This window comes from Temnothorax curvispinosus, unplaced genomic scaffold (assembly GCF_003070985.1).
Source record: "Temnothorax curvispinosus isolate PA1 unplaced genomic scaffold, ASM307098v1 QBEX01001787.1, whole genome shotgun sequence".
Lineage (NCBI taxonomy): Eukaryota > Metazoa > Arthropoda > Insecta > Hymenoptera > Formicidae > Temnothorax > Temnothorax curvispinosus.
Window position 1 is genome coordinate 62,622 of NW_020211567.1, and position 11,777 is coordinate 74,398.

The 11,777-nt window shown below is 38.6% G+C and overlaps 2 protein-coding genes across 3 annotated transcripts in view; one reads left to right on the forward strand and one right to left on the reverse strand.

The window, feature by feature from the left end:
* The window catches only part of LOC112468337 (trehalase-like), a 29,726-nt gene extending 23,028 nt beyond the window's left edge, over window positions 1-6,698 (forward strand). The window contains exon 9 of the mRNA XM_025037464.1: window positions 5,348-6,698. Coding sequence (XP_024893232.1) covers window positions 5,348-5,512 — 165 coding nt within the window. The 3' untranslated portion in view covers window positions 5,513-6,698. The remainder of the gene's footprint in view (window positions 1-5,347) is intronic.
* A 1,524-nt stretch (window positions 6,699-8,222) lies between these two features.
* Window positions 8,223-11,777, reverse strand: part of LOC112468575 (B9 domain-containing protein 1-like) — a 4,563-nt gene continuing 1,008 nt past the window's right edge. The window contains exons 2-5 of one of the 2 annotated variants that reach the window (XM_025037812.1): window positions 11,038-11,149; window positions 10,782-10,890; window positions 9,230-9,348; window positions 8,223-8,479 (exon numbers count right to left, since the gene is read on the reverse strand). In XM_025037812.1, the coding sequence (XP_024893580.1) occupies window positions 8,376-8,479; window positions 9,230-9,348; window positions 10,782-10,890; window positions 11,038-11,149 (444 nt within the window). In that variant the 3' untranslated portion in view covers window positions 8,223-8,375. Of the gene's footprint in view, window positions 8,480-9,229; window positions 9,677-10,781; window positions 10,891-11,037; window positions 11,150-11,777 lie in introns of those variants that run through there. The other variant, XM_025037817.1, reaches the window with a different exon arrangement.

An 11,777-nucleotide genomic window follows, 5' to 3' on the forward strand; every position in this document is an offset into this window, starting at 1 on the left:
TACCTAATCGCAAATCGATATTAAACTACTGATTCTCGACATTAAATCACGAACAATTATAACATTTATTTCAACTTATCACGTTGAAACATTCATAATTAAGTAGTTCGCCGCAAATTGTGTTTGGCAATTACCCTTTTACAAATTATATTCATGCTCATATATACGAAGATATTTTACTTTTTATTGTAGAATTATTGAATTCACCTAATTTCAAAGACTAGCCGTATTAATCTCTTAAAACCCGGCAAACTACATCGCAAACAATTATGATTATGTTTGTCACAATTTTTCACGCTATAAAACATTCAATAGTTAAACAATTCAATAAAAATCACTACAACGTTTATGATATTACAACGCTCGAAAATGTAAATTCACTGTACAAGTATTTTTTTTTCGAGGAAAATTTAATAACGCTACTCAAATGAAAAAGAATCCAAGCTTGTAAAATAAATGTTTCCTAACGTGAGAAAATTGTTTCATTCCTTCCGGCATTTCTCACCAATATTAATGAACTGACTTTTCCTCGTGTCCGTATATCATGATTTAAGAGACGAGACGACTAATACTTATGGCGTAGCCGTATTGATAATCGCGGCTGTTCAATAAAACTATTCTAATGGCGTAATTTAAGCCACAATAATTATGGGCGTCACGAGAGAATGGCGGGTGAAATTTACACTCCGGTACTCTGTACAAATCATGTCGTGTCGATACCGGTATATCAGTAACGAGCTCTCCTCTCTCTCTCAGGAAATATCCGGTCCATTTTGCTGAACAAACATACTCAATCGATTCAATCAAGGTTTCTTGCGCCTGTCGCGTACTGGAGGATGAAAAGGAGCCCTCGAGGTATCCGAGCGAGAGAGAATTTTACGCGCGTCGACATGAGAGAATTGAAATTATATTTTCCATTTGCAGAAACAGTTTGTCATCCGGCTCGATCTTTATAATTAGCTTTCTGAGAAAGCGCGACTAATTAGTTCGCTACTAATTGACCGACATATCGTATTATTACGTAAGTAGTGTGGAACAATAGGTAACTATTTTTGCATAACAATTGTATTAATTGAACCTGTAAAACGTGTAAACAGGCTCGCATGCTGTTCGCATTAGAATTAGTAGAACTGCTTTCAGTTGATGAAACTAATAACTGTGATATCTAATGAGACACGTAGAGTCCATTTTCATCGCATTTTTATGGCATATTTATTAATGAGAAAGAGTCAAAAAGCCCGCAACGCGCTTTCAAATTTGCTCTCGTAAAAGTGAGATAAAAGTGAGAGCATACGAAGAAGCTTATTTATTCAGAAATACTGCGGAAAGGTATTACGTTTCTGCCTTCTCTCTATATAACGTTGTAATCTAATAGTTGCAGTAACTAGCACGGAATATTAATTAGCAAGGCTACGTCTGAAAGCATCACGATTTTACCCTATTTCTCTTTTTCGTCAGAAATAACCAGGGACAATTTATTCCAGTTAATTTCCGGCCTGCTGTTGGAACAGGCGTCTTTATCAGGAATGTACGGACCGCCGTGAATTGCAAAATATACGCCGCGGCGAGATAGCGAAGGATATATTTTTAATTGGACTGAGGAAGGTGGAAAAAGTTTACCAAATATTCGGTGGAAAATAAAAGGAGTTCTACGCGGCAATATTAGTCAAACAATTTTTCAATGAAGAGAAATCGACTTCTTTACCCGGAGAATTTGCATATATATAATACTCCAAGCTTTACATTCGTGTTATTGGATCTGCCACGTTTGTTGCTTCCTCTCGCGATGCGCTTTACGACGAATGTGCGTGCGCGCGTGTATCCCCCAATCCAGGAATCAATTTTACGATCCGTTTTTTTATGTAGGCGGATTTATGGTCGAGACGTATAATAAAGTTGCGGAAGCAAGTGGCCCGAACGATATATTTTAAATTTAAAATCAAATTTTTTTATAGCAAAACTTACCTCGTGCCCTCTAGAATTTTTTTGCAATGTTCTTATCCGCTCGATATGAAAACGATTATTCTACATTTATAGATAATATTTAAGAAGAAAAAATAGTTGAGGTACATTACGTCTCATAAAAAAGAAACGATTTTGATTTACGCGTCAGATAGTACAGTCGGTATATAACGATCGCCTAATGCGATAGTCAATTACAAACGCACACGGCGTTTCTTTAAATCAGTAAACATGACTTTGCATCAATATAAATGCGTCGGTGTTTATCACGCGACGTTATTGCTCATTTATCATCCGGTACTTAAAAAGAAGTGCTTAATTGGTGCACGTAACATCGACGTTTCAATAAAAGAAAAAGACTAATTGCAAGCTTTTCTTCTTTTACGTATTTTTAAAAGTAACAAATAATCACGATACGTGAATAAAATCAGTTGCTAGCAATTAACAAAACATTCGCGCAATAATAAACGTTTCATATATTTGTTCAATATTCATGCATATTTTTTTTTATTTAAATAATGACAGGTAAAAGGTAATTAGCGAAGGGGCGGCAGTGTGGTCTAGTGGTAGAGCGCCCTTGTAATCTGAGAAACCAGGTTCGAGTCCACTTGAGCACGTAAACATGGAATTTATTTTCCGAAAGCTGCGCCCTCCGTGCGAGAAAGGCTCTTGTGCGGAGCAAACTGGGCTCCGTCTTTCAGGAAGAAACGTTAAGCCGTTGGTCCAAAGGGTTAAGTGAGACGAGAAGGGTAGTGATGGATGAGAATTGTAACCCTACGGGGATCGATTAAAATTTCCATTCCATAATGATAGGTAAAATGTAATTAGCAAGGGTATTGTACTCGACCAACCGGCCAAATTTTATTGAAAAACGCTACGTTTTGACCGCAAATTTCGGTCCTTTTCAAGCGTATACAAACAACTCACAAATATTAATCAGTCAGACATAATGCCCAAACTACGCCGAATCTAAAAACTATAAACATCAAAAATTGAAGCAACGATAAGTATAAATCAATAAATATTTATATAAATCAGAAGCTTATATATTTGTGCGTTAAAATCACAGAGGTAAAATACATGTCAAACGGCATTTTCGTTAATCGTTTATGTCGAGGGACATGTCAGAGCCGTGCGGTGGTGAAATTTAAACTGACAAACCGGACAAGCAATAAAAACAAACCAGTGTCGTCAAGAATAAAAGTTAGGGCGTAGAGAGGGAAACAGCGAAGAAGGAGAGGAAATTATGTTTTTTTTTATAATGTGTTCGTAGAGAGTGTTAAAATTCTCCGTGTCTTTTTGTAAGTTAATGTCGTCAAATTTCTTAATAAAAAACATCTCCGCTAATTCCCTCTTTCTAATCTGTCTCTCTTTATGTATGATTTCTGGCTTTCCCCAAACAAAATCATGTCCAAAGGATGTACGATGCTCACTACAGAATGCTTACTAGCCTGTTTCCTGATATCGCCCAGGTGTTCTTTGAGACGTGTGCACAAATGTCTTTTTGTCTGCCCAATATACGTAGCATTGCGATCCTTACAATTGATCTTGTACACTATTTCTGTTTGTTTTAGATCATCGATTCTATCTTTACCTCGTTTAATTAAGCAGTCAAGTTTTTTAGGGACTGTAAACAGAGTAGTGATATGGAACTTTCTCAACTTGCGACAAATATTATCGCCTAAACCTTTGATATATGGTAATGGTATGCAGTTTTTTAAATCAAAAAATACATTATCGTCCGTGGGAGTGTTATGTGTAGTATTGCGTATTTTGAAGGTTTAAACGTTTAGCAATATGTTTATTAATAATTGGTTTATCACTACTCTGTTTACAGTCTCTGAAAAACTTGACTGCTTAATTAAACGAGGTGAAGATAGAATCGATGATCTAAAACAAACAGAAATTACTTATGGATTTATACTTGTTGTTGCGTGCTTCAATTTTTTATGTTTAATTTTTAGATTCGGCGTAGTTTGGGCATTATGTCTGACTGATTAATATTTGTGAGTTGTTTCTATACGCTTGAAAAGGACCGAAATCTGCGGTCGAAACGTAGCGTTGATCAATAAAATTTGGCCAATTGAGTCGAGTATAATAGTATACCTTTGCTAATTGTTAATTATTCACTGGCGAATCAAGTTCTCTGTTTTCGTTTTTAAAATGCAATTGTTTACGATATTAATTTTATAATGTCGCTTCCACATCAGCAGCGATTTCCCAACATTCTTACATATTTAATTTCATTTAAATAACATCGTACAAAATATATAATTTTTCTCTGATATTAATTATTAATTTTATAATATCGCTTCTCTCCGAAATGAGTAGCGATCCGTATATAGAAGCTGTTTCCCGGCATTGTAAGGCGCGCGATAAGAACGGTAACAATTTAAATGTCGCATTGTCGCGGACAAAGAGAAGAGTACGCCGTACACCGAGTATCCTTTTATTGTCTCGTTCGGCGTCCCGCACCCAGTCATACGAGAGAGAATCGGGGAAATAACGAAGAGCATTCTACTCTCTGCCCATTCGATTTATATCGCATCGCTTTCATATCGGAAATTGTTATAACAACGTCAACCGCGCGAGGTTTCGGCGTAGTGATTTATCACACGCGATATATATGACGACTGATGAAAATAAATATATTGAATATAAATATTTCGTATAAATTTATTGTATAAATTGTAATTAAAATGCCTCGTTAGAATTCCAAATCTCTCACAGCTGTCATGTAGAAAATCTTTCGAGACAAAATTGACAAAGTTATATGTTTGATAAATCGTATCTCGTTATCCGCGCTATTTCATTAACGGAAAAATTCAACAAACTTCTAATCCAAATTTAGTCTTATAAACTTGCTTATTAATTATATTCTGTTGTCTTGCCCTTTCCATGCAGAAGTTAAAAATTCCCTCAAAAAGGAGAATGTTGGGCAGCATAAAATGATCTATATGGAGGATTACGTTTTGCGTTTTCGATATTAAATTCTGACGGGTTAGAGAGACAAAGGCCCGTGGTTTCGCGGGAGAATATTATATTTGACACGGTCGCCGACGGAAAGGAAATGACGCTTTTACGCCGAGCTCACGACGAGCCCTTCGTAGCGCGATCGCTCAGACGAGCGAAGCGTCGTTTAACTAACTGACGAGAAAGTTCATCCAAGTTCTCTCGCGATCGGGAGAAATTAGATTTCCCCGGGATAGGTATTCCACCGGCGGGGAATTAACTCGCCGCCGCACGGCGCGGCGACGCGGCGGAAACCACGAAGGAGGCGACAATCCGGAGTGCGTCTTGATTACTTTCGCGACGCGCCGACGATTTGGTTTGCGAACCGGGTTAACGCCCGATTACACGGAATAATTAATCTTTTACTTTCTAGTACAACGCGATACATCCCGGCGAGAGTGGCGGCGGCGGCGAGTACAACGTGCAGGAAGGCTTCGGTTGGACAAACGGCATCGTCTTCGAGTTCCTCCGTCTCTTCCCGGGAGCGAAGTACGCGGATGACCCCATATTCGACGGCGGCAACGGCATTGACAGATAATACACGTGAACGGATCAGTAGCTAATTGACTCCGTAGGAGTTAGCTAGTTAAGTATCTTTCCAGAAAAAAAAAGAATAAATCGAGATAAAACGGATTGAGAGAAATTGACACGGAATTCGCGTCATTTTTTTTAAATTGAATTCTTAACTTTTAAAATTAGAGATCGATCGGAACACGTTTTCTTCGTATCGCCAAAACAGTCTGCTTCACAGAATTTTTGTATCTCCTGCTATCGTCTGTCTTTTTCACGGTATTATTGAAGATACAGTATATTTGATTTTTTATTTTGAGAACACTTAACAAAAGTTTATATATTTCTTTGAACAGTAGGACAATTTGATTTGGGCTACATTTCTATTAAAATTCCATGTTTACGGCAAACATGATTGTCACGAAAGTAAAAATTACTAAAAACACTAAAAAATTATCTAAATACATTGAGAACCTAGCGGGATTTAGGTATTAAATATTTATTAGACATTTAATGATGAGCGTAGACAACGCGGAGAACTTGTAACGAGTCTAGTCCACAAAAGAGGAAAAACCAGGGCAGCGCAAAGATATATACCCATCGTACTCTCATTGCGGGGAGTACTCTCGTACTCTAAAATTACAGTAAGTTTCCATGAGTCCACAAAGGACACACTCAGGTCGGCGCAAAAGGGTTGCAACTAACAAGGACGCGCGTTTCATCTCCTTTTTTGTTCCTTCAATTTTTCTACGCGGAGATGTAGATCTCATTAAACATCTGCGTACCGAGCATATATAATTACTTGTATCGCGTGAATTAACGCGAGTTGAGGGCTGGATTTCCGCCCTCGTATTGCGCGTCTCGCCGACCGTTACCTTCGCCTCGTTTGTCGCACGCGCGACCCGCGATCGAAAAACTCTTTTTTTTTTCCGAAAGCAGCTGAAATACGTTACGGAGATTGCGGTTTACTCGAGGATCAATGGGTCGGACATTGAATTGTTTAGAACTGTAAAATGTTACTGCTCTTTCGCAGCGTGCCTCTTTTTCGTTGTCGCGTCGTTATGCACGAGTGTTGCTAGAGCACGTTTTTTTCTAGGTCAAGTTACACCACTTCGCTAATTCCGTTTGACGGTAAAACAAATAACTTGTTAGTCGCACTTTATCGCACATTGATGTAACAAATTGTTGAATAAACACGAATAATAATGCTTTTATACCTTGCGTCGATTTTGCTGTGCGGATATATGTTTACCCTCTCCTTAGTCCACATATGTCATCTTAATACTGTCATTGTAGTTAACCAATTTGTACGAGAATCGAATATACACTGAACGAATAAGAAAAATCGAATAAGTAAACAGATGGATGGACTGTTTACTAAAATTATAGGGTAACCCTTCTAATAAGAACAGTATAAGTAAGCAAGGATAAACAAGAATAAATGAGTAAATCTCCCCTCCGTTCATATTTCCTCCCTCATCGTCAAATCGTGGAGGGAATTCCTGCATGCGCGAGATGAGCACGAGTCAGGCGATCCGTACTCCACGTATTAGCATAATTTAATCGTCGCCCGGAAACTGATCTTGTTCCCGGTTCACGTGAGAAAACAACAATAATGGAGTAGCGCGGCGTCCTTTCATTGCCGGGCGCTCGACGCCGCTCGCGCTTATTTCGCGACTTGTATAGTTTACGACGGCTCGTATAGTTTGCAGTTGTATCTAGCTACCTTTAGCCCGCGCCGCTCGTAAAACGCCGGACGACGTCATCCTCGGGCACTCACCGGCTTGCGCGGATATATAATCGTATACGTAGTGTCGCGCGCGCGGATACGTCATCTAGATTAAAAGTGGCCCACCTCGACCCTCGATTTTTACGTCGCGCGCGTTATTGAATCATTAATAAAATTGCGTTATCGTCTTGGCGCGGGCGCGGGCGCGGTGAGTCGAGAAACCCATCAGAGATTACGTCACTCCGTGCGCTCTGGCTGACACTTTTTAATCTGGGAATTTATTATTAATGCACGTCGAAAATTGAAATGTTGCGGGAGAGATATAACCGTCCTCGTAGCTTTATTACTTTCTGACGATGAATCTCCCGCCGGGGGACGACGTATATATATTTTCAAAGAACATATATCTATCATAGTCCAAATGTTAAGTGCATATCCTTCGATGCATATTCCATTTGCAATGTTACGTTTATGGCTGACATGAGTGGATGCAGTCACGTGTAATTTCTCTGGACTACGTCTTCAGTGACTGAAGCGTAAAGCGCACCCCTCGCCGCGCCCGCGACGCTGCGCCGCGCCGCTCGATGAAAATCTCGAGCGCAATATTCCAGCGACGATATGCAAAACGGCTGCTTCGGTCAGCTGTAATCGCGCGGAAAATCGAAGGCTTGCAGCGGGCGGATGGCTTTTCCGGCACGGCCGTCTCGCGCAAATGACATTTTTAATCCGCCTTCGAAGGGGGTGGAAGGGCTTTCTGAACCGACTATCCGGTTCTTCGCTACACTTATCGCAAACGCCCACGTCACCCTGGCTGAAGCATCCCTTGCGTCTCTCGCGGATTGTTATTAAAGCTACGGGAAAACTTAATAAGCCCGTCGCGAGGGATTTAGCTCGTTCGCTCATCCCTTTTTTTTACACAGAATCCCCATTAACGTGAAAATACGCTTCTAATTTTCTTACTTCTACATTTCCCCGCCGTTGACATTGGCGAAAATGGAAAACGATGGATTATGGCGGATAAGTCACACCTCGTTTATTCATCAAAATATTATTTATAAAAGCGGGGATTATATATATATTGTAGCTCTTTGATAAGATAATCCACCTCGGCGAGAGGTAATCCTCTTCAGGCTGTGAGAGAGAAAGGTTTACAGTAGCGTTATCATTTCTTCCATTTCTCGCCGTTGTCGTAACCCAGCTTGAACAAATCCTTCAAAACGACGTTGAACGTTACGGTAACAGCTCCCTCGACCCTCATACGTGTAACTGTAATATTGCGAAATAAATACGACTTGGAGAGTAAGGCATTAGCGGCAGCGAAGGAACTTCTCGCGCGTGAAAGCAGCGCTCCGAAAGTTAGCGAACTTCAAAAGTATTGTTATCATTAAAGCTGTTAACATCACGCAAACTTTCTCCAAGTGGAGAGGGAGATCCTTTTCCGCCGTATTCCGAAAAGTTTTCATCATTTAATCGATCTTTACGTATAATTCTTTTTTCCATCTTATTATTTCCACGTTGCCCGCCAGTTGCCTTACAGTAGAATTTTCATTATTGTAAGCATATGATAATAAATAATATTGTGTAATATTTTGTAATATAATTAAATAAGTTAGTTAACTAAACATTAGTTGAATCAATTAATTCTTGATTAAAGAAACTGAAAAATTGTTGAAATAACTAATGTTTAGTTAACTAACTAAAATGTTTAGTTGAACATATCGGATTAAAAATTTTTTGGGATTAACAATTTTTTTCTCAGTGTATATATGGCAGTCAACGCGTTAAAATTATAACTCTTTCACAAAAATTGTTTCTTTAAAAAATCTATCTATTTGACTATCGATCTTTGCTCGCTGCATCGAGATTGCTCAGTTCTACGACAAGCGAACGACTTAATTTTATACGCGAATACGGCAACATTGATTAATATTCCATTACAGTTCCAGCCTCCCGTATGTAATTAATTTAACGCCAATAGCACACTAACGAGAAATGTCTCTCGATGCATTTCCTTACGTTCTCTGCCGCCGCCGGATGCCAGTATGGTGGGATCAATTAATTCCGGTCTTCTTCCGGTTAACCACTCCACGAAGTTCTGCAGCATGGACGACGACGCCGGCACGTAGATCGACACCCTTTCGACATTTTTGAGATTTCGTGAGTATATGAGACTAAAAGCTGAAAGCGGCACAATCAAAGGGTGGCGCGCTCCATTTCAAAGGGGATGGTAGGTGCCAAGTGGCACACCGACGTAGATGCGGAATTACGATCGAGTATCTGTCCACGAGAGTCTTTGGACGCCTTTGCACGCAGAAGTAAGAAATAAAGATTTACCGATTCTCCGCGTCGCACATATCATCCGACATTCCCGCGGATTTCGGTCCCTTTATTGAATACGTCGGAGCACGACTGTTATAACGCCACATTTTTCCATTCGCGAAGTCGAGCATTATTTCATATGTACTTTGAAATCAGAAAATATCACAATTCATGGCGGATGTATAAATTATCTTTCTTGTGAAAAATTCTATTCAGAGTCAGAAATCTAGTGTTTCGTTTTTAAGTCATGAATCTAAGGCAAATCTATCATTTTGTTTACAAATATAATGAATCCTTCTCTCTTCCTCCCTTTCTTGTCTTTGTCTTTGTGTCTTTCCTGTGTTACATATTTATTACGTTTATATATTATATTGTCGCATCGTCGGACAAGTTGTTTTTTTCCCGAGAAATTCTGAATGCACTTGCCAATGCACGCGACAATGCGTTACATATTGAACAACATGGAATGAAAAATATTTTCCTCCAATGCGCGCTACGTGCTGTGCATGTAATGCATGGGGACTGTTTATCTCAATCATGACGGATGTAAGTTCGAAACTCGGGAAAATATCGTAAAATGTAACACAATCGAGAAAACATACCGAATTACGGTATTACGATATTTTTGAAGTACCACACAGGAAAATATTTTTTTTTGTCATACAGCCCGGGGTTTTTTTTTCAAAAATATCACTTGATATTTTATAATGCCACTTGCAAATGCTTTAAATGTGAAAAAAAAGTGACGTTTCCGGGCCACCGAAAATTTGAAATTTATTTTCGCTCGCTGATCGATAGCCGGGGCTTGAAGGAATTTCACAAAAGGTCAACAACGAAAAATAGAGCTGTTCTATAAATCAATGAATAATGTAATACAACCGAACGCGACCTATCTCAACAGTGATTCGTCTCGGCCGCAAAACAAATGTCTTCGAGAAAAAGTTATGAATATAAAAGACTTTATAATATGATGTGCACCCATGTTTTTAGTATCACATTTTCGGTTGTTATCCCGTTTGTTATTTTATGAATAACAAGTGAATAATTAAAACAGCATATTCTCTTAGGGCCACTTCGACCAAGCTCCAATTAACTTAATCGTTGATTAGTCCATTGGAAATGACCAATCGCATTTGCTCATGAAGCAGATTGACAAATGACTAATCAACGATTAAGTTAATCGGAGCTTGGTCGAAGTGGCCCTTATTCAGTATGTTTTCTCTCATTTATCGCGTTGGGCAAATAATACCTTTTCTCGTGGCGTCCAGCTGTCAGAGGCAAATGACACACTCCGTATCCTCTGATGACGTCATGGCCGAAAAAATCCAAGCCGTATATGGACATGATAAGCTGCGGCCCTATACGACAAAAATTTACACTATTTGTAGATTAAATAAAGCAAAAAGCACCGCGAAAAATCTTTTTACGCTTTCGCATTTTTTGCACTTGTTTCATCGTTCCCTTTATGACGCACGTTACAAGAATATTTTCTACGCGCAACTCACATCCGTGTGGATTTGTACTCTTGAACGTAATGTCCAAGGGAAAATTCCAAACTGCTAGATTTCTTGGATCGTTACTGCACTTGCACATCTGCGTCAATCCCTCCTCGATTCCCTGTGAAAGGACATTCAACTTTCAATTCAGAGTTTAACAAGCGGGATTTCAATTCATCTTCTGCCTTCAAAACTGAAGTGTCATGGGGAAAGAGGCTTCTTATTCGCGTAATGGAATGAACAGAGAAAGGATGTGGGATAACAGTGCAGAAAATTAATTAATTATAAAGCAGTTTAACTTTCAAACATTTTAATTTCTAATAAAATTACCGTGACAAAGGAAATACGACGTAATATATTCTTTGATACTGTTACTTTCACAATAAGCGTTCCAAGGGAACTTTATTATATTACGTTATCAGAAACGAGGAAAGTCATTCAACGGAGAATGAGAATTCTTTGTTTGTTTATTAAAGCCAAACAAAAAATAGGAGGTCTTGATTTTTCGTACCTGTATTATTAATTGTTGTTATGAAATAAAAAGGGAAACTCGATAAAAGTATATTTAACGAAAGTAACAAAAAATAATTATTTTTCCTCTTTTTCAGAAAGATAACAATTAAATTACCAATATGTCAATATGTACTATATTTCAATGCTTTGACGTATTATTATAGGAAGTCAATCGTATTATTTAATCGCATTATTTAATCGTATTATTTAATCGTATTATTTAATCGTATTATTTA